This window comes from Ipomoea triloba, chromosome 6 (assembly GCF_003576645.1).
Source record: "Ipomoea triloba cultivar NCNSP0323 chromosome 6, ASM357664v1".
NCBI classification, from domain to species: domain Eukaryota; kingdom Viridiplantae; phylum Streptophyta; class Magnoliopsida; order Solanales; family Convolvulaceae; genus Ipomoea; species Ipomoea triloba.
Window position 1 is genome coordinate 19,561,156 of NC_044921.1, and position 22,320 is coordinate 19,583,475.

Below are 22,320 nucleotides of genomic sequence, written 5' to 3' on the forward strand. Positions count from 1 at the left end.
TACTTTTCCCGACAAAAACCAACAAAAATCTCTCATTGTTGAAGTTGCTCTAATAAATTCTATATCATTCTCTCTCTTTCCTTTACCTAAGCTCAAAGACATGGAGAAAAAAAAAACCTTTAAAACACACTGGTTGGAATGCTCTCAATTTAGGCTATTAATTATATATTACCAAGAAATTGAACACAAACTAAACCTTTTTGGCAAATTAGAGCTAGAAGAGTAAAACATATGTTTTATTACAAATGGACCAAATTGAAGCACAAGTGAAATATTATACTACACACACAGTACATCTATAAAATGTATAATGAACGTGAAAGCTTATTAACAACAAACTTATGCATATAGTAACTTCATATTTGACTATTGGTATACTCCATATAGTCGATCTACACCTGAGCATTTTTAGCAAAAAGACACAAATGATTCTTCTTATGCATAACAAGTCCAGGTAAAGGTTCGGTATCAATGTCTTCTTTCTTCATCCCAGAAGGCAGTTCCCAATCAAATGCATAAAGAAGATTAGCAAGTGCAAGCTTCGCTACTACAAGCCCTAGTGTCATTCCGGGACACATTCTTCGACCAGCTCCAAATGGAATGAATTCAAAGTTTTGTCCTTTGTAATCGATGTTGCAATCAAGAAATCTCTCTGGATAAAACTCTTCTGGATCTTTCCAATACACGGGGTCCCTAGCAATGGCCCAAGCGTTTATAATGACAATTGTTTTTGGCTTGATTTCATACTCATCAATTGTGCATTTGGAAATGATTTCTCTGCTAACCAAGAGTGGTACCGGTGTGTACAATCTCAAAGTTTCTTTTATGACCGCCTTGAAATATGGCAGTTGTTTAATGTCGTCTTCATCTACTTTGCCTTTCTCCCGGCCTATAAACTCTCTGATTTCTTGTTGGACTTTATTCATCACCCTCGGATCTTTCATTAGAGCTGTCATAGCCCAGATTATAACAACCGCACTTGTGTCCGTCCCTCCAACTAAAACATTCTGAATATTATGCAAATTAAAATAAAGAATCTAACGATAAATTTGAACTGAAAAAAATAAAAATAAAATGCAAAACTAACCTAATTTAATAAAATATGTAAATGAGATCAAGGAAGGCAAACAAACTTAGAATAATTTACCATTAACACAGCTTTAATGTGATCCCAAGTGAGATTGACCAAAGATGAATTCTCCTCCATCAAACCCAGTAAAATATCAATTATATCACCATCCATTGATTTTGGCCTATTTGGATGTAGATGCTTATCAATGAGTTCTTGATAAAAGGAATCCAGCCCCTTGAAAACTCTCTCGAGTCTTGCCACCTTTCCAGTGAGTTTATCAATAATCCAGCCAAACGATGGGAAAAAATCAGCAACTAACGACCCTCCCGACAACATTGCCTCTACTTCATTCATAAGTTTGTGGAACCTCTTCTTTTCCTCCCCTTCCTTGTCGTACCTTAACCCAAAAGCGGACCGACAAATTATGTTGCTGGTTAGAGACATGGCTATCTCGCTTAGGTTTACTTGTTGGTACGAGAAGGCATGCTTTGAAATTCGATTGATCATTTGAGAGACTTCATCTTCGCGGATTGGGTGGAATTGCTTCACTCTCCTGAGGCTAAAGAGATGAAGATCACAAATCTTTTTCATCTCTCTCCAGTAATCACTGTAGGGCGAAAACGCAATGTCTAGGGCATTGTAGGACAACCTTTTCTGGCCTATGAATGATGGCCTGCTAGAAAACGCCAAGTCGTGTGTTTTCAAGACCTCCTTAGCTATTGTTGCTGAAGAAATCACAACAGCTTCCCGGTAACCAAGCTTCATGTGCATCAGGGAACCATACTTTTTGGAAAGTTTGCACAGGAAGACATGAAGCTCTGCACTATCAAATTGATGCAAGTTTCCAATGATTGGAAGTCCGGGAGGACTTGATGGAGAAGTAGGAAAAATGTAATGATAAATGAAAATAAGAGTGAAAGGGAGAAGAAAGAGTAGTAATAATAACACCATTTTTGTTTATTTTCAAACTCAATCTTAAACTAACAAAGAAGCTAAGCTACGAATTGAAGCTCCAAACTAGACCTTTTATAGTAGACCAAGAGAGTGATGGAACATGGAAGCTGAGAATTGATGCTAGCAGCCTTTATATATATATATATATATATATATATATATTTTTTTTTTTTTGAAAGGCAGCCTTTATATTTAAAGGCAGGATATGGTGAACTATTTGTTTCTCTCTATTTTTTTTTTAAAATGGTCAAATGGACCCTAACCAGCAATAAGGCATGTGAGTAATAAGGCAACCAAGCAGTAAGTCATTCACACCAAGAGATACCTAGAACGTTCTGGAAACAAGACAAGCAATATATGAGTTATTTCATGCACTGATAATTTTGGAAGTTAATTAGTACTTTATCCAAGATGGGTCTTTGCCAAAATAAGAAATAAAAAGGAGTGAAAATAAAGCTAGAAATTAAGGAACTAGATGCAATCAATGATTGGCTAAAAGTCTTCAAGTGTTATACATCAAGGAAGATTAAAATATTGCAAGTGGCATATCTCAAACTTGTCTGTTTAATAGCGCATAGGTGTGACCAAAGATCTTGTGGTCAAACAGTATAGTTGTGGGCCTGTGGTCCTCTCGAGTGAGAGATCACAGGTTTGATCTCTAGCGGGGCCGTTGGCTTTTTGTGCTCCAGTAGGTTAAATAAAACAAAAAATAAAAAAAGAGAATTTTGAATCCAAATATAAATAGGAGTGAAATGTCGAAAGATGATGTGAAGCTAGTGCAAAAGTTTTAGTGGAAGACTCTAGAGGAATATAATAAGGGAAGGTTTCCAAGGATTAGAGCAAGGAAATTATTTCTTTCATATTTAGATTGGTTAATTGTTGCAAAATCATTAACTAAGTCCAAGTTTTTCATCTTTCATAGGCTCAAAAAAAATAAAAATAAAATAAAAATAAAAATAATAAAAAAAAAAATAAAAAAATAAAAACAACAACAACTTCCCATATGCCAAAAAAAAAAATGCAACAAAAAGTGTTTTTCATAATAGCTATGCACATATAAAGTTTTCAGCATTCCTCACGATTATAAAACTTTAAATGGATCAATTTTTTTTCAACTTTTAGGAATTCTAGTTCCTAAAAAAATAAATATAAAAACCAACGACACTGAATCAAACACTCCCTTAGGTTTCTAATCTGGCCAATAATCGTCATGCCTCAGGCCGGCCAGGCAAGTTGGATGAAATATATATTGTAGGTGGACGGTGGTGCGTGATTGGTGAATAAGTCCATTTTCCATATATATATAACAAAAAAGGTTTTATAATTCGAATGAACAAGAGAGGAGAAATCCGAGTCGTATAACAACCAGCGGGCTTACACGGGTCAAATTTTTTCTGCGCGCAAGAGAGCTATTATACTATATAATTCAACATTTTTCTAAAAAGCTCTGGTATATATAGCGGTGCAAATCGATTTTCCTAACTAATGTGGGAAAAGTGTATTTCCAAAGCCTTTCCACCTTTCTTTTCTAACTTAAATGGTCTACTTTGATAATTAATTTCTCATTCACCCATTATCCGTTTTGAGCATACAATATATCAATTTTTTCGTCTCGCTACAAAGAGTGTGAATCTACTTTGACACGACCTAAACCGAAAGTCGACCCCACTTATATTTGTACCACAAAATAACCATTTAAATGTCATTTTTAAGCAAAAGTTCCAACATATATATGTCCAACAACTAAACAATATTATTATTAATTAAATCTTAAAAAATAAGTATACTTCTCAAATTTTGGAATCATGATATTAAAAGACCTATTAAGTCAAGCTAATATAACTTTTGTTATCATCTTTTATATTCATGTTTGGTAGGGCTATAAATAAACATATCTCAACAATTAAAAAATAAATAACAGACAATTTGCAAGTAATTTAGACATTGGTATACGTATACCCAACGCAAACCTTAGCACTTGCAGCAGACAAAAATAATAATAATAATAAATAAAAAAAATTTGCAACGGGGTCCATAAATATATACCTAGCATTTTCAGTAAGGTCATCCTCATTTGTGGGTTTTAAGGAAATTTTTAAATAGTAAAACTTTTGGAGTTTTTAACAAATGTGGAGGTAGTTTTTTTGAAGTTTTTCTCCTGCAAAAATGGGGATCTTGGCAGTGAAAAGGGGGCCCACTGGGGGAGAAGAATCGCGCCTCACGCACGTGAGGCGTGAGCCTGGACGCCTAAATAATTGTTTTTTTTTCTGTTTTTTTTTTCTTCCACTCCCATATTCTCTTTCCTAATCACACCTACAAAAATTCCTCAAAAATCACACCAAAATCTTCACTATTGAGGAAGGCCTAAGGACATCCCAAGAAGGTTTTTGGGGTGTTTTTTTTTCATAAACGAATTAAAAATTAGGGGTGGATTTTGGACTGATGGTAGATGAAGTTTTTTTCAAACAAATTAATTTTTTTGGTGGGAGTCATCAATTATCGCGCACTTGCCATGCCCTACACGCATTAACTGGGCGCGTAAACACTTACAGAGCGTTTGGTTGGGAGGAGGGAATTAGGGGGAAAAAGAATTGTAATTCGGTGGAATTGCAATTCAATGAATAAAGTAGGAATTGAAATTACAGTGTTTGGTATGCAGGAATAGGAGTACAGGGAATTGAAAGGTAAGAAGCGACAAAATGACTAAAATGCCCTTATATTGTAGTATATGTTGTAGTAGTAGTAATAATAATAATTCTTTCAATAATAATAATAATAATTATACTAATATTAATAATAATTCCTTCAATAATAATAATAAGTATAATAATAATAGTTCTTCCTTCAAAAACAATAATAAGAATAATAATAATAATAATAATAATAATAATAGTAATAATAATAATAAGTATAATAATAACAATTCTTTAAAAAAGATAATAATAATAATAATAATAATAATAATAAATTTTTAAAATTAAAAAAAAAAAAAGACAAATGGTATGAGAGGAGGGGCAAAATTGTCTTTACACCAACGTAATTGCCCCTCCTCTCCACCGAATTGCAATTCATCATTTGGAGGGAATTGCAATTCTGCAGAATTGCATTTCCCTCCAACCAAACAGTGTAGTCTGGGAATTCACTGAATTGCAATTCAATGAAATGCAATTCATCCCAAACTACACTCAACCAAACAGGCCATAATTCTTTTTTTGTCAAAATTTCTTTTTTTTTTTGTTTTTTTATTCTCTTCTCTCTTCCCTCCCTTTCCTACTTCATGTCCCTGTAAAAATCAATAAAAACCTCTCATTGTTGAGATTGCTCTAATAAATTTACATTCCAGCTCTCTCCTTTCACCTCTCTCCTCTGCCTAAACTAAAAAACATGAAAAAAAAATCCTTTAAAATATATTAGTGGGAATGCTCTCAGTTTTGGCTATCATATCATTAATCCCAATGTTACCTTGAAATTGAACACAAAATAAACTATTATGGCAAATTATAAAGCTAGAAGAGTAAAACATATTGTTTGATTACAAATGGAATTAATTGAAGCAAAAGTGAAATATTATATTACACACAGTATACATCTATAAAATGCATAATGAACGTGAAAGCTTATTAACAACAAACTTATGCATAGTAACTTCATATTTGACAGTACAATTTTTAGATTCCATAAAGCTGATCTACACCTGAGCACTTTTAGCAAAAAGACACAAATGGTTCTTCTTATGCATAGCAAGTCCAGGCAAAGATTCCGTGTCAATGTCTTCTTTCTTCATCCAAGAAGGTAGTTCCCAATCAAATGCATAAAGAAGATTAGCAAGTGCAAGCTCTGCTACTACAAGCCCTAGTGCCATTCCGGGACACATTCTTCGACCAGCTCCAAATGGAATGAATTCAAAGTTTTGTCCTTTGTAATCGATGTTGCATTCAAGAAATCTCTCTGGATAGAACTCTTCTGGATCTTTCCAATACTCGTGGTCCCTAGCAATGGCCCAAGCGTTTATAATGACAATTGTTTTTGGCTTGATTGCATACTTATCAATTGTGCATTTGGAAATGATTTCTCTGCTAACGAAGAGTGGGACGGGTGTGTACAATCTCAAAGTTTCTTTTATGACTGCCCTGAAATATTGTAGTTGTTTAATGTCATCTTCATCTACTTTGCCTTTCTACCGGCCTATAAACTCTCTGATTTCTTGTTGAACTTTATTCATCACCCTCGGATCTTTCATTAGAGCAGTCATTGCCCAGATTATAACAACCGCACTTGTTGCCGTCCCTCCAACGAAAACATTCTGAATATTATGCAAATTAAAAAAAAAAAGAATCTAAGGATAAATTTGAACTGAAAAAAATAAAAATAAAATGCAAAACTAACCTAATTTAATAAAATATGTAAATGAGATCAAGGAAGGCAAACAAACTTAGAATAATTTACCATTAACACAGCTTTAATGTGATCCCAAGTGAGATTGACCAAAGATGAATTCTCCTCCATCAAACCCAGTAAAATATCAATTATATCACCATCCATTGATTTTGGCCTATTTGGTTGTAGATGCTTATCAATGAGTTCTTGATAAAAGGAATCCAGCCCCTTGAAAACTCTCTCTAGTCTTGCCACCTTTCCAGTGAGTTTATCAATAATCCAGCCAAACAATGGGAAAAAATCAGCAACTAACGACCCTCCCGCGAACATTGCCTGAGCTTCATTCGACAGTTTATGGAATCTCCTCTTTTCCTGCCCTTCCTCGTCGTAGCTTAACCCAAAAGCAGACCGACAAGTTACGCTGCTAGTTAGAGACATGGCTATCTCGCTTAGATTTACTTGTTGGTACGAGAAGGCACGTTTCGAAATTGGATTGATCATTTGAGAGACTTCATCTTCACGGATTGGCTGCAACTGCTTCACTCTCCTGAGGCTAAAGAGATGAAGAACACAAATCTTTTTCATCTCTCTCCAGTAATCATTGTAGGGTGCAAACGCAATGTCCAGGCCATTTTAGGACAACCTTTGCTGGCCTATGAATGATGGCCTGCTGGAAAACGCCAAGTCGTTTGTTTTCAAGGCCTCCTTAGCCATTGTTGCTGAAGAAATCACAAGAGCTTCTCGGTAACCAAGTTTCATGCGCATCAGGGAACCATACTTTTTTGAGAGTTTCCACAGGAACACATGAAGCTCTGCACTATCGAATTGATGCAAGTTCCCAATGATTGGAAGCCCTAGAGGTCCAGGTGGGGAAGTAACAAAAATATTATTGTAATAATAAATGAAAAGAATAAGAGTGAAAGGCAGAACAAGAAAGCAGATTAGTAATAACACCATTATATTTTTGTTTATTTTCAAACTAACAAAGAAGCTAAGCAATGAATTGAAGCTAGCTCCAAACTAGACTTTTTATAGTGCACCAAGAGAGTGATGGAAGCTGATCGAGAATTGAAGCTAGCAGCCTTGATATTTATAGGCCAAGCTGGATAAGGTGAACATTTTGTTTCTCTGTCTATTTTTTTTTTTAATTTCTTTTTCTTTTTTTTAGTGTAGTAGTGTAGTACTGGGAACGTGCATGAGAAAGAAAAAAAATGGAAAATGACAATTTTATGTATATTCTTTACGTGCTGGAATAGCTGATTGATTTGGGCATTGAATTTTCCCTAACACATGTATCAACTGATCGAGAAGATTGATCTATTTGTTCCAGGCTAGCTAGTTAATTGCATAGAAGGGTACTTAAATAGAGAAACAACTCTAATTAACGGTGATTCCACAAGCCGCCCGAGAGCCTCTTCTCAACCGAAGCCGGTCACAGGTAACTAAGGTTTTAAACTATGGTTGGAGATTAGTAGATTGTTTATTGTTTACCACATATCAACTGTCTTATGTGGTTTATATGCTTACATTTTTTACTAGTAAGTTTAGCATATAAGATGTGCGCAACGGAAATCTTTTACAAACTTCTAAAATGAATTTGTAGCTTTGAATAGGCCGGTAAGCATATTCTTCAAAATGTGCTGTTTAAGTGTGTATGGTATGAATCGCTTGCAGTAAATAAGTAATGTGTTGGTCTCTAAAGTCTGGAACTTTGGAAGGAGCGCTGAATTTTGATCAACGGAAACAAAATATCCAATTTAATAAAAAATATTTTTTTTAAATTTTTAATCAAAAGATATTTTTTTGAATTCTTTATTATCTCTTATCTCTTTTTTCCTTCTTTTCTTTCATCTCTTCAAACTAATTTCTGAAACCAAAATTGGTATCTGAAACCATAATTTGGTTTCGCAACCAATTTTGGTTTCAAAACCAATATTTGGTTTCTAGAATCAATATTTTGGTTTCCCATATTAACGTTTGATATATGAAATTAAAATATGATTTAGGAAATTACCTCAATTTATAAAATTAAGTTTACTCCGATCCAACACTAATTTTGATTGTTTCTCTAAATACTATAAATATAAAATACTCTAGTTAATTCATTGGGCACATAATTTTGAATAGTTTTCATCAATTTTATTGTGTAATCTCAAAAAGGTAGTCTTTCTTTCAACATTTTTGTAAAATTTTGGATTAAATTAGATATTGGAGATAAGTCTAAAACATTAACAACTTGTTTACTTATTTATTTGAGATTAAATTTTCATTCCATTCTTAGTGTGCATATATTATTGAACTAGCATTTTGTACGCGCGATGCGCGAAAATTCATGTCCAATATTAAAACATTGATAAATAAATGTAATTAAAAATTATAATTCAAATTATATATACACACACAAATAATATATGTATTTTATAGACACATATATGATTTACCATTCATAAAAATTTAATAAAAATATAATCAACTATTAAATTAATTATATAATAATTTTAATAAAATGATAATTAAATAGTAGAAAAAAGATAAGATAGATATAGGTTTATGGTAATAATGATGGAGTTATCCGTGCTAGAATAAAAAAAATAAAGGTTTTATAACGGTGTAAGGGTAATTTTGTCTAATAAGAATATAATAAGGATAATTTTGTCTAATAACATTAAAGTGTACAACATTTAAAGTAAAATCTATGCATTTATTAGCAAAAAAATAGGGACATAAATCAAGCATATAATCTTGATTGAGACTTATTATGTTTTTAGATAGATATAAATTTATGTATGCAAAGAATGTGGTGGATGAATTTTGATTTATTTGGATTCTATTCTATGTTATTGGATTACGATGATGAATAGTAGTATTTGTGTATATCTTTTTGGTTTTCTTTACGTGCTTGAATAGGTGACCGTTGAATTTTCCCCCACACATGTATCAACAGAGAAATTGCAAATTTCATTACAAATTACTTTCATATTTTAAAACAAAACTAATATTTTAAAATATTACCCATTACTATACTTTTATGACAAAAATGAATACTTATCATATTTATACAAAAAATGAATACTTATCATATTTTTTTAATAAAAAAAGTATTATTGTATAAATATGATAAGTATTCATTTTTGTCATAAAATTATAGCAATGGGTAATATTTTAAAACATTAGTTCTGTTTTAAAATATGAAAGTAATTTGTAATGAAATTGCAAGTATATGCATGTTTTGGTTAAGCTAACTTCCATGCATGAGTTGTCCGTCGTGTAAATAGATTATATTGATTTGTTGCCCGCATGGGCAGCTCAACTGATCACAATGGTAACGTTTGGGAGAAGATTATATTGATTTGTTTGCTTTATTAGGAAGTCATCCAACAATGTATGTGCCCATGGTCTTGATTCTTGAGTGCTAAATCGTCCCTCACGTCAAGTATACATTATCAATATTCCAAAACGAATAATAAGTTTAAAAATATTTAGACTCCATTAATTTAGGGGTGTTTTCCATCTTGATTTTCATAGAATTTTAAACACTTTTATAAACTTTAAAAGTTTGGAGATATTCAATTCTAATTTTTGAAGAGCCTTTAAAACTTGGGTGGTATTCGATTAAGACTTTTGTAGAGTATTTAAACGTCATGTTGTATTTGATTAAGACTTTTAAAGAGTCAGTCGAGTGGTATTCAAAAAGTTATTATGAGCTTTTATAAACTTTTTTATTTTAGATTTTTTGTAGATTTTTTGCCTTTTCAAATATAAATAGTTGAAATCCATGTTCCTCCCATGAGCATTGCCTGAGCTACAAAAAAAAATGCTGATAGACAACACTATAAAGACAACAGTTTTTGACAATAGTGTTGTCTTTTGTTTAAAAGACAACAGTTTTGTCCAACACCGTTGTTTTTGACCCAACACTTTTGTCAGAGACAATGGTTTTTACTGAACATTTGTCTTTAGTGTGTTGTCTATGTGTATTTTGTGAAAAGACAACACCACAAAGACAACGATTTTTTTTTTAATCGTTGTCTATGTGCATTTTTTTTTTTAAGACAACGGTTGTTTTTTAACCGTTGTCGTTGATGTATTGTTTTTAAGTGCTGTTGAATACACAACACTACAAAGGCAACGGTTTTATTGTCGTTGATGTATTGTTTTTAAGTGCTGTTGAATACACAACACTACAAAGGCAATGGTTTTATAAAACCGTTGTCGTTGCAAGCTCTTTATTTTTTTAAGACAACGGTTTTATTAACCGTTGTTGTTGGTGTGTTGTCTTTAAGTGCTCTTGAATACACAACACTACAAAGATAACAATTTTTTTAAAACCGTTGTCATTGCTTAATCTTTATTTTTTTAAAAGACAGTGGTGTATGTGACCGTTGTCATTTGTGTATTGTCTTTAAGCGTACTTGAATACACAACACTACAAAGACAAGGGTTTTATAAAATCGTTGTCGTTGCACGCTCTATATGTTTTTTTAAGACAACGGTTTTGTTAACCGTTGTCTTAAATATGTTGTCTTTAAACACACTTCATACAACACTATAAAACTGTTGTCGTTGCACACTCTTTATTTTTTTAACACAACGCATTTTTTTAACCGTTGTCTTAAATATGTTGTCTTTAAACACACTTGAATATACAACACTATAAAACTGTTGTCGTTGCACACTCTTTATTTTTTTAACACAACGGTTTTTTTAATCGTTGTCTTAAATATGTTGTCTTTAAACACACTTGAATATACAACACTATAAAACCGTTATCGTTGCGCACTCTTTATTTTTTTAACACAACGAGTTTTTTTAACCGTTGTCTTTAGTATGTTGTCTTTAAGCGAATATGAATATACCCAACACTTCAATGACAACAATTTTTTAAATATGTTGTCTTTGTGCTTTATTTTTTAATAATTAATAAAGAAAATGGTTTTATTGATCCGCGATCGTTAGTGTATTGTCTATATACTTAGATAATTATTATATTTTATATACTTAATTTAGAAAAAAAATGACTTAATTATATGTTATTCTTTACAAGAAATAAAAGTCAAAATAATTAAATTTTGAAGAGTTTTTACATTTTATATACAATGAGTTGGCAAATTATGCTAGGAACCTGGGTCCATATTCACAAGTTTAGAATGATATGTTGACAATTTTAGAACTCTATATTCACAGTTTTAGATATCAATATACAAAATTACATTACTTAATATTCACAATTTTTGAACTCTATATTCATAATTTTGTTATATAGATTCAAAAATTGTGTTATACTGTTGAATATAGAGTTATAAAATTGTAAATATAGAATTATGAAATTATAAATATAAAGTTCTGTAATTGTGAACATAGAGTTATAATTTTATACGATAAAATAAAATTTTTAATAATGGTAGAGAAACTTAAGAAAGACGTGATATTAACCAACCCATCATTTGTGTACTCAATCGATCATACATTCAGCAAAGACTATCAAGTATAACTAACAACATAATATCAGGGCTTAGCAAGCTCCAATTAATAAGAAATGTCTCACTCATCCTCCTGAATTTCATCATTAGTATCTTCTCCCATATTATCGGTGAAATTGGACCGAGAAATTGCATATATATATGCTATGCATGGAAAAAGAAAAGAAAAGTGAGAGTATCCTTGTGGAAAATTACAACAAACTAAGGCAAAATTTGGTAGACTTAATTGGTGGCAAAAACAGATCAGATTATTTAAATCTGAAAAAATCTTAATAAAGAATGTGCCTGCCAAAAATAATGAAATAACCCAAACTATTATAAAGAGGTACACCAGCGTGCTGCTAATATAAAAATGGGAACAACCTAGTTGGGACCTCTTCTTTCTTTTCTTTTTTTTTTCTTTTTTTTTAAAGATAAACGTAGCTATTCCATTAATTCATAACATAAAACGTTTACATCAATAATCAATGAAATGGTAAACCATTCCTTACAGTAAGACATAGAAACAACTTTTCTAACTATGCTGTAAAAAACTAGAATCGCAGACTGTTTCATAACTATGAAGCTATGTTCCTTCAGGGAGCTTAAAGCTTCTTCAAATATCTGGGTCTTCGTCATCATTCTTTTCTGCTCGCCCAGGATAAGATCAACACTTGTCGAAACCAAACTAAACGATTTATGCTAATGAAAATGAAAAGCTCGTGAAAGTAACGAGAAGAAAAATGCTCGTAAAACTAACGAGAGGAAAACACAATAATAAAGAAAAAAGTGGGTAAAGTCAAAGTAGGGTTGGAGTTCAAGACTACCAACACAAACCCCAATACTTACCTACTATTATTTTATTCAAAGAGAGAGAAAACGGAAGAAGAAGATCTGTGGCGGTGGTCGGAGGCGGACGGAACTGCGACAGTGGTCAGGGCGGAAGAAGAGCGAGAGCAGACATGGAAGGTGACCAAAACCGCCGGCTCAAAGCTCCATTAAAGCTTCGACCGGAGGCCGGCGGTGAAAGCCGAAGTTGAGCAGCAGAGAAAGGCGTTTTGTTTTACTTCGTTCTTTTGTTGTTTCTGTCTGTCTTTAATTTGTCGAGAAACCAACCTAGTTGGGATCTCATCTTAATTTCTTTCCTTTTCTATCCCTCTTTTTTCTTTTTCCTTTCTTGGAGGAATCTCCTTTTGTTTTCTTCCTTGCTTGTTCTCCCATTCCTAGCTCTTTGATTCCTCCTTCTTTGGGTCTGTTTTGCCCTCTTTCTTTCCTTTTACCTTTTCTCGGCTGTTGCGTTTTGATATTAAAAGAAAAAAAAATGGGAACAAAGCTAAGCCAAAGATTCCTCCACTTGCTGCCAAAGTGAGTGTGTACTGCTAGCTTAGTTTTCACATGGAGGGACCCAACAGTCTGAATTTAGTGTGGTCTGTGTGGGTGTGAGTTGCAAACTTGTAATTTATATAGAAGTTGAGGGCAATTGAAAATATAAAAAAAAAAAAAAACAAATGTAAATGTTATATAAAAAAAATAAATTTAAGCCCTATGATTTCAGATCAATGGCTAGCAAGGGTGTCATTTTTTAGGGGCAATTGACAACTCCCAAATATAAGTATAGGATATATCCCAAGATTTTCTTGATTTTTTTTTTTTGAGTACTAAAATTTTCTTTATTATTCCGACCAAACCTTGTGAATGGTTAAACCACCACCCTTTTCATCTACACTCTTCCTCACTCACCATTTCTATTATCTCTCTCTCTCTCATCCCTCTGGATTGCAACCTTTCCACCGGCGACCTCTTGGTTAACCAAGAGTGGGGCCGGTGGATAGACTCCTAGGGTGCGTTTGGTTCGCACATGGGAATCGGAATCGGAATGGGTATCAAATACTTGGTAAGGGTAATGGGTTTTAGTGAAAGTATTTAGCATGTTTGGTAGTTGGGTGGAATGGGAATGATTATTAATAGTTGGAGAAGAAATGATGAAGGAAGATGAAACTCTTATTTAATAAGGGTATGGGTTTTGCCATTAATGGGGTATTCCAAACCCATAGTAGCATTCACAAAACCTATCAACCAAACACTAACAATCACTTTGATACCCATACCTTATGCCTAAATCCCCCAACCAAACACACCCTTAACCCTTTCAAAATGCACTATTGGTTAAGAGTGTATCCACCAGCACCACTCTTGGTTAACAGAGAAACTCTTTCGAAATGCACTATTGATGAGTACGAAGTCAAGCCAAAAGTGCTCGTCTTTGTTATAATTTAGATGCCAAGTCAAAGCGGGTATGGGATCCATCTCCATTGCTGCACTTGCTTGCATACTTTTCCTTTGTTGCTCATACCAATTCAATGCCGCCCATGGCTCAGAACTCACACGAAAATGTTTTTCTTCTACTGTTAGTTGTTGATTTCTCCTTATTGTACTTTAATCTCATCAGCCAACTCTAGATATTGCCTATTCTGTGTGCACTGATTTTCTGTGAAATAGCTTGGCAGGTAGTTTGGACGGAAAATGTAAAATTTTATTTTTATTAGTAGTATTGATAGATGTTACTTGAACACAAACTAAACCTTTTTGGCAAAGCTAGAAGAGTAAAACATATTGTTTGATCACAAATGGACCGACCAAATTGAAGCACAAGTGGAATATTATATTACACACACGGTACATCTATAAAATGCATAATGAACGCTAAAGCTTATTAACAACAAAACTTATGCTTAAGAACTTCATATTTGACTATTTGTAGACTCCAATCATTCCATATAGCCGATCTACACGTGAGCACTTTTAGCAAAAAGACAAAGATGGTTCTTCTTATGCATAGCAAGTCCAGGCAAAGATTCAGTGTCAATGTCTTCTTTCTTCATCCAAGAAGGCAGTTCCCAATCAAATGCATAAAGAAGATTAGCAAGTGCAAGCTCTGCCACTACAAGCCCTAGTGCCATTGCGGGACACATCCTCCGGCCTGCTCCAAATGGAATGAGTTCGAAGTTTTGTCCTTTGTAATCAATGTTACAATCAAGAAATCTCTCTGGATAGAACTCTTCTGGATCTTTCCAGTACTTGGGGTCCCTAGCAATGGCCCAAGCGTTTATAATGACAATCGTTTTTGGCTTGATTTCGTACTCATCAATCGTGCATTTGGACATGGTTTCTCTCTTAACCAAGAGTGGGAGCGGTGGGTACAATCTCATAGTTTCTTTTATGACTGCCCTGAAATATGGTAGTTGTTTAATGTCGTCTTCATCTACTTTGCCTTTCTCCCCTATAAACTCCCTCATTTCTTTTTGAACTTTATTCATCACCCTTGGATCTTTCATTAGAGCTGTCATAGTCCAGATTATAACAACCGTACTTGTGTCCGTCCCTCCAGCGAAAACATTCTGAATATTGTGCAAATTAAAATAAAGAATCTAAGGATAAATTTGAAATGAAAATAAAAAATGCAAAACCTAATAAAATATGTAGATCAAGGAAGGAAAACTTTGGATTTACCATTAACACAGCTTTAATGTGATCACAAGTGAGATTGACCAAAGATGAATTCTCCTCCATCAAACCCAGTAAAATATCAATTATATCACCATCCATCGATTTTGGCCTATTTGGCTGTAGATGCTTATCAATGAGTTCTTGATAAAAGGAATCCAGCCCCTTGAAAACTCTCTCTAGTCTTGCCACCTTTCCAGTGAATTTATCAATCATCCAGCCAAAAGATGGGAAAAAATCAGCAACTAACGACCCTTCCACGAACATTGCCTGAGCTTCATTCAAAAGTTTGTGAAACCTCCTCTTTTCCTGCCCTTCCTCGTCGTACCTTAACCCAAAAGCGGACCGACAAATTATGTTGCTGGTTAGAGACATGGCTATCTCGCTTAGATTTACTTGTTGGTACGAGAAGGCACGTTTCGAAATTCGATTGATCATTTGAGAGACTTCATCTTCACGGATTGGTTGGAACTGCTTCACTCTCCTGAGGCTAAAGAGATGAAGAACACAAATCTTTTTTACCTCTCTCCAGTAATCATTGTAGGGTGAAAACGCAATGTCCAAGCCATTGTAGGACAACCTTTGCTGGCCTATGAATGATGGCCTGCTAGAAAACGCCAAGTCATGTGTTTTCAAGACTTCCTTAGCCATTGTTGCTGAAGAAATCACGATAGCTTCTCGGTAACCAAGTTTTATGCGCATCAGGGAACCATACTTTTTTGAAAGTTTCCACAAGAAGACATGAAACTCTGTACTATCAAATTGATGCAAGTTTCCAATGATTGGAAGCCTCGGAGGACCAGATGGAGAAGTAGGAAAAATGTAATGATAAATGAAAATAAGAGTGAAAGGGAGAAGAAAGAGTAGTAATAATAACACCATTTTTGTTTATTTTCAAACTCGATCTGATCTTAAACTAACAAAGAAGCTAAGAACCGAATTGAAGCTCCAAACTAGACCTTTTAAGAGAGTAATGGAACATGGAAGCTGAGAATAGAAGCTAGGAGCCTTTATATTTAAAGGCAGGATAAGGTGAACTTTTTTGTTTCTCTCTTCTCTTTTTTTTTCTTTTTTTTTCTTTTTTTTTTTTTTGAAAAATGGTTAAATGGACACTAGACTTTACTGAAAAATTCTGATATTATCACTGCTTGAATTCGAGCAAATAATTGTCTAGTTATCATGCTATGCAAGTACGATGCACGGATGATTTTTATTAAATATTTAATATATTGACAATTGTTTTTGGCTCATTAATCAAAGACCCGACATGTCTCACAAATTAAGACCTGTGAGACCGTCTCACACAAACTTTGTCAAAAATTTATCATTTCATGTCTGGCTACATATATCAATTACTCAACTAATTTAGTAATTTTATCAATTATTTTAAAGTTTAGCTATTTTAGGAAACTTTAGTTTCATTACGCATGTCTAACAATGCCTTTGACAGGATGCCAAAAAATATCTAATGAATAACGACGCAATTACAACACATTGGCATTACGTACGGGAGTCTCTTTGGGGTCGTTTAGTAATTTTATCAATTATTTTCTCCATCTTCTCTTTCATCTCCTCAAACTAATTTCTGAAACAAAAAATGGTTTCCAAAACCAAAATTGGTATCTGAAACCATAATTTGGTTTCGGAACCAATTTTTCTGAAACCAATAATTGGTTTCTAATATCAATATTTTGTTTGGGATATTAAAGTTTAATTTGATCTATGAAATTAAAATATGATTTAGGAAATTAGCTCAATTTATGAAATTGAGTATACTTCAGCTCTAATTTTTATTGTTTCTCTAAATTTTATAAATATAAAATACTCTAGCTAATTCATTGGGCACTTAGTTTTAAATAGTTTTCATCAATTTCATTGTGTAATCTTAAAAATGTATTCTTTCTTTTAATATTCTTGTAAAATTTTTGTTTAAATTAGATATTGGCTAATCATATCTCACATTTTATCTCACAACCATATCTCATTTCTAATGGTACTAACTAATTGTATTTTTATTTACAAAAAAAAAATGGTCACAACTATTATAAAAAAAAGAGTGACCAATAACTATTTGTCACAAAAAATACTAAATTTTGTGTCCACCCTATATTTTGTTACAATTACATTTGTTCCCATCATAATTATAATATTGTCAAAATGCGCATACATTTTAGTGACAACTTAGGTTATGACATTAGCATTCTAGTATAATGATAATTTATTTGTAACCAATACTTAGTTGCCACAACTACAATATTATATGATAATTTAAAAAAAAAGAAAAAGTTATCACAAATAATAGTGCCGAATGGAACGAAGTGAGAGTGAGGATAGTGGGACCATCCGTCCATGTCAGTGCACGGTTGCAAGTTGCCTCGAATATATTGTACTATAGTACTATATAGAGGTTGACGATAAAAAAAAAAAATTGGAGATGCGCTTTGAGTAGAGTTGAATATTAAACACATAGTAAATTGATTTAAATATTAAAAATTACCACCTAAGATGTCATGTCATTCATCTTACCTACTTAACTTGAAAACAACGTGCTAAAATGCTATCTGCACAAATTTATAGAGTTGAATGGTTTAATTACATTTTTTTTTGTTCGCTGGCTCAATTACACAAACGTTAATGGGGCGTTTGGTTGGAAGAAGGGAATTAGGTGGGAAAAGAATTGCAATTCCATGGTAAATGAATATTATGGGAATAAAGAGACAATTTAAATTTCAGTACTGTTTGGTTTGCAAGAGTAAGTTACTGAAAATTTCAATTCCAATGTTTGGTATACATGAGAATTGAAAATGATTAAGTAGTATATAATGTCCAAAATGTATGTACTTATTATTATTATTATTATTATTATTATTATTATTATTATTTATAAATCCTAAATGACCATTATCAAAAAAAAAATCTCAAATGACCAAATTCAAATTTTACTTTTGAAATTTTATGTAACACGATGTAAATAAACCCCTAAAATTGCATAACAAAAGTAATAAAATAGATAAGAGAATTTTGATATATAAAAACATATTTTATTGAGGTTGGACTACTAATTGATGTTCTGCATTGAGAGTAGAAGAAGAAGACACGTTATAATCAAAAGAGAAATGTCAAACGTCAATTTTAGGTTAAAAGAGATGGGATAATTTTGTCTCAAAGTTATTTTTTCTTCCTAAAATTCATGGAATTGAAATACCAAGGGGATGAGATTCTAATTCCTTGAAAATAATAGAATTTTAATTTCAAATTTCAAAGAATTGCAATTTCATCCAACCAAACGAATGAATTTGCTTGTCTTCAGAATTACGTGAAAATTATATGGGAATGAAATTGTAATCTCCTTTAACCAAACCTCATGTAATAGTTTGAAACATATTTGACGCTTTTTCCTTTAAAATGACAACTCAATTTTTTATAAATATTTTTCCTACAAATTTTCATAAATTTGTTTTTATGAACTTTCATATAAATTCCACATTGAAGTACCCTTTTATTCCTTCTTATCTTTATCTTTTTTCATTCTGATAAAAATATCTATAAAGCATCCCATTAGAGGCGTTTAGTTAGATTTTTTAGGGTTTGTAGTTGAGTAGGATGAGACTTGAGAGAGAGGATTTGGGTTATTCTGCTTCGCTAATTTGACGACTGACATGCTTCTAATAAGATGCTAATTGCTAACTAAGTGAGATCAACTAAATAATATAACCAAGTACATCGTCATGCATTATGGTCTATTTGGATTGAGGAGTTCCTCATCATATTCCTCCTGTCTCATTGATGAACCAACTCCTGCACAATTTCTCACGCATATGATCATGTTGGTCAGTTCGAAACTCCTCATTCTTTGTGTACACGGACATCGTCAGATGACTCAAATCCAGATATAGATTCTTAGAATTGAGAATTCAACACTTTCTTTGTGTAAACTGACATTTAAATCTAATGACTCAAAAAATTTGACTCAAATCGAGATAAACTTTGGGATTAAGAAATTTTTACGAACCTTAGAATTAAAAATTTTCTTTGTGTACACCGACATTTAAATCTATCAGATTACTCAAACCGAGATAACCATTGCAATTAAGAATTCACTGATAACCGAGATAACCATTGGAATTAAGAATCCAACATTTTGGGACTAGATAGGCATCACATCGTCTCCTGCCACGGTTGGAGCAATAATGTCCCTTCCATCATTCCTTCTTGTGAAGGCCAATCCTACATATTATGCTATGCTGCTCCTAGAAGATGATTTCAAATTGATTATTACTGGAGATAGATATGAATCCAACACTCATTTTTATGGCAAAGTATTCTATTATTACATTTTACCTGGTAAAATATATTAACAGTAACTAAAACTAAACAGAGTTCAGAACAGATGGGGCTAACAAAGTAGTATTAATAATAATAGTAATGCTATTATTATTAATATTATTATTCAAGGGCACATGACCTTCATGGGTTCACAAACCAAAAGCAAAACAAACACAATTCACCAGCAGTGCCAAATTACTATGCTTTGGCACTCAACAAACACAGACAGACCAAACAAACAGCATTCAAACAGAAGGGCATTGGGCTCTTTAGAAACCACCACGGAGACGGAGAACAAGGTGCAGGGTGGACTCTTTCTGGATGTTATAATCAGCAAGAGTCCTTCCATCTTCCAACTGCTTCCCAGCAAAGATCAGCCTCTGCTGATCTGGTGGGATGCCCTCCTTGTCCTGAATCTTGGCTTTCACATTGTCAATAGTGTCAGAGCTTTCCACCTCCAAAGTAATGGTCTTTCCAGTCAGGGTCTTCACAAATATCTGCATCCCACCCCTCAGCCTCAGGACCAAATGAAGGGTAGACTCCTTCTGAATGTTGTAATCAGCAAGGGTGCGGCCATCCTCCAGCTGCTTTCCAGCGAAGATAAGCCTCTGCTGATCTGGGGGAATTCCTTCTTTGTCCTGGATTTTTGCCTTGACGTTGTCAATTGTGTCGGAGCTTTCCACCTCGAGGGTGATTGTCTTGCCGGTAAGGGTCTTGACAAAGATCTGCATGCCTCCCCTCAAACGGAGCACCAAATGGAGGGTGGATTCCTTCTGGATGTTGTAATCTGCCAGGGTACGGCCATCCTCAAGCTGCTTTCCGGCAAAGATCAACCTTTGCTGGTCTGGGGGGATTCCCTCCTTGTCCTGGATCTTGGCCTTGACGTTGTCAATGGTGTCAGAGCTCTCAACCTCAAGGGTGATTGTCTTGCCCGTGAGGGTTTTCACGAAGATCTGCATGCCACCCCTCAAACGGAGCACCAAGTGGAGAGTGGATTCCTTCTGGATGTTGTAATCGGCCAGGGTACGGCCATCCTCAAGCTGCTTACCGGCAAAGATCAGCCTCTGCTGGTCTGGTGGGATACCCTCCTTGTCTTGGATCTTGGCCTTGACGTTGTCAATGGTATCAGAACTCTCGACCTCGAGAGTTATGGTCTTGCCGGTGAGGGTTTTCACGAAGATCTGCATCCCACCCCTGAGACGGAGCACCAAGTGGAGTGTTGACTCCTTCTGGATATTGTAATCGGCCAGGGTACGGCCGTCCTCAAGCTGCTTTCCGGCAAAGATCAACCTCTGCTGGTCTGGTGGAATTCCCTCCTTGTCCTGGATCTTAGCCTTGACGTTGTCGATGGTGTCAGAGCTCTCAACCTCGAGAGTGATTGTCTTTCCGGTGAGGGTTTTGACGAAGATCTGCATCCCACCCCTGAGACGGAGCACCAAGTGGAGGGTTGACTCCTTCTGGATATTGTAATCGGCGAGGGTACGGCCGTCCTCGAGCTGCTTTCCGGCGAAGATCAGCCTTTGCTGGTCTGGGGGAATCCCCTCCTTGTCCTGGATCTTAGCCTTAACGTTGTCGATGGTGTCGGAACTCTCGACCTCGAGAGTGATGGTCTTGCCGGTTAGGGTTTTCACAAAGATCTGCATCTGTATAAATCCAAATACAAAATCCAATTAACCATCAAACACAAACATAAACAGCACCGATTCAATCAAAAAATCCCTAAAACCAATTGCAATTTATGAAGATCGAAGAACGCAACCACCAGATCCCCAATTCTCGAATAAGACTAACACATAAAATTAACATTAACAATAACAATAAAAACAATAAACAAAACAGAAAGAAGATTGAGGAAACTTTCGTTACCTTGAGAGAAGGTTTTGATGAAGAAGAAATTCAGAATAGAGAAATCGTATGATGGATGAGAAAGGGCGAGGGATGAGAAGATTATAAAGGCGTCTCGACCGCCTTGCGAAGAAAATGCTTATCTTGTTCACCTATGAAGGAAGGACACGCGTCGGATATTACGTGTATTAATCGATACCACACGCAATGGCTTGCATTATTTGTCGGATTTTCTTTGCGTGGCGGAGATTATTAGGTTGGGAAATGGCAATTTGCAAGTAGCCGATTTTGACTTCAAAACCTACGCGCTTCATAAATATCGGATCAGGCAAAATTTATAAATTTGTTTTATACGGAGTACTATTCATTTTTTTCATATAATAATAATTCTAAATACCATTAATTTGTATTTACATGAAATACATTATCAAGAATTCATGTTTATATAATATAAAAATAATTACTAAGGTGAACGAATCAAATATAATAATATGAATTGTGGTAAAAGTATAAAGATATAAAAAAATATAAAAACAATACAAGTGATCATAATATAATAACATCCAAAATGTCAATATAAACAAAAAAAATGAGTAAAATAATTCAATATTTATATGTCAATATAAAGAAAAAAAAATGAGTAAAATAATTCAATTCAATATTTATAATAGAACCAGTACTACTAAAAAGAAAAAATGAACCCAATATTTTATTTTATCACCAAAAATCCTTTACAATTACATTGTCTCAGACGGGTCATGAAATCGAAAATAAAGAAAAGCC

At 33.9% G+C, this 22,320-nt stretch overlaps 3 protein-coding genes and 1 pseudogene across 3 annotated transcripts; all 4 read right to left on the minus strand.

Moving 5' to 3' along the window:
- Positions 1–392: 392 nt before the first annotated feature.
- Positions 393–2,023, minus strand: LOC116023620 (cytochrome P450 83B1-like). The gene is made up of 2 exons (XM_031264623.1): positions 1,148–2,023; positions 393–1,007 (listed from the first exon to the last, which is right to left on the minus strand). Exons 1-2 carry the CDS (start codon positions 2,021–2,023, stop codon positions 393–395), a joined length of 1,491 nt encoding a protein of 496 aa, XP_031120483.1.
- A 3,691-nt stretch (positions 2,024–5,714) lies between these two features.
- Positions 5,715–9,084, minus strand: LOC116023621 (annotated as a pseudogene).
- Positions 9,085–14,381: 5,297 nt separating this feature from the next.
- Positions 14,382–16,357, minus strand: LOC116021881 (cytochrome P450 71B37-like). The gene is made up of 2 exons (XM_031262392.1): positions 15,373–16,357; positions 14,382–15,260 (listed from the first exon to the last, which is right to left on the minus strand). Exons 1-2 carry the CDS (start codon positions 16,246–16,248, stop codon positions 14,649–14,651), a joined length of 1,488 nt encoding a protein of 495 aa, XP_031118252.1. The 5' UTR covers positions 16,249–16,357; the 3' UTR covers positions 14,382–14,648.
- Positions 16,358–19,672: 3,315 nt separating this feature from the next.
- Positions 19,673–21,714, minus strand: LOC116021635 (polyubiquitin). Its single transcript, XM_031262089.1, has 2 exons — positions 21,559–21,714; positions 19,673–21,335 (listed from the first exon to the last, which is right to left on the minus strand). Exon 2 carries the CDS (start codon positions 21,333–21,335, stop codon positions 19,962–19,964), a length of 1,374 nt encoding a protein of 457 aa, XP_031117949.1. The 5' UTR covers positions 21,559–21,714; the 3' UTR covers positions 19,673–19,961.
- Positions 21,715–22,320: the final 606 nt, after the last annotated feature.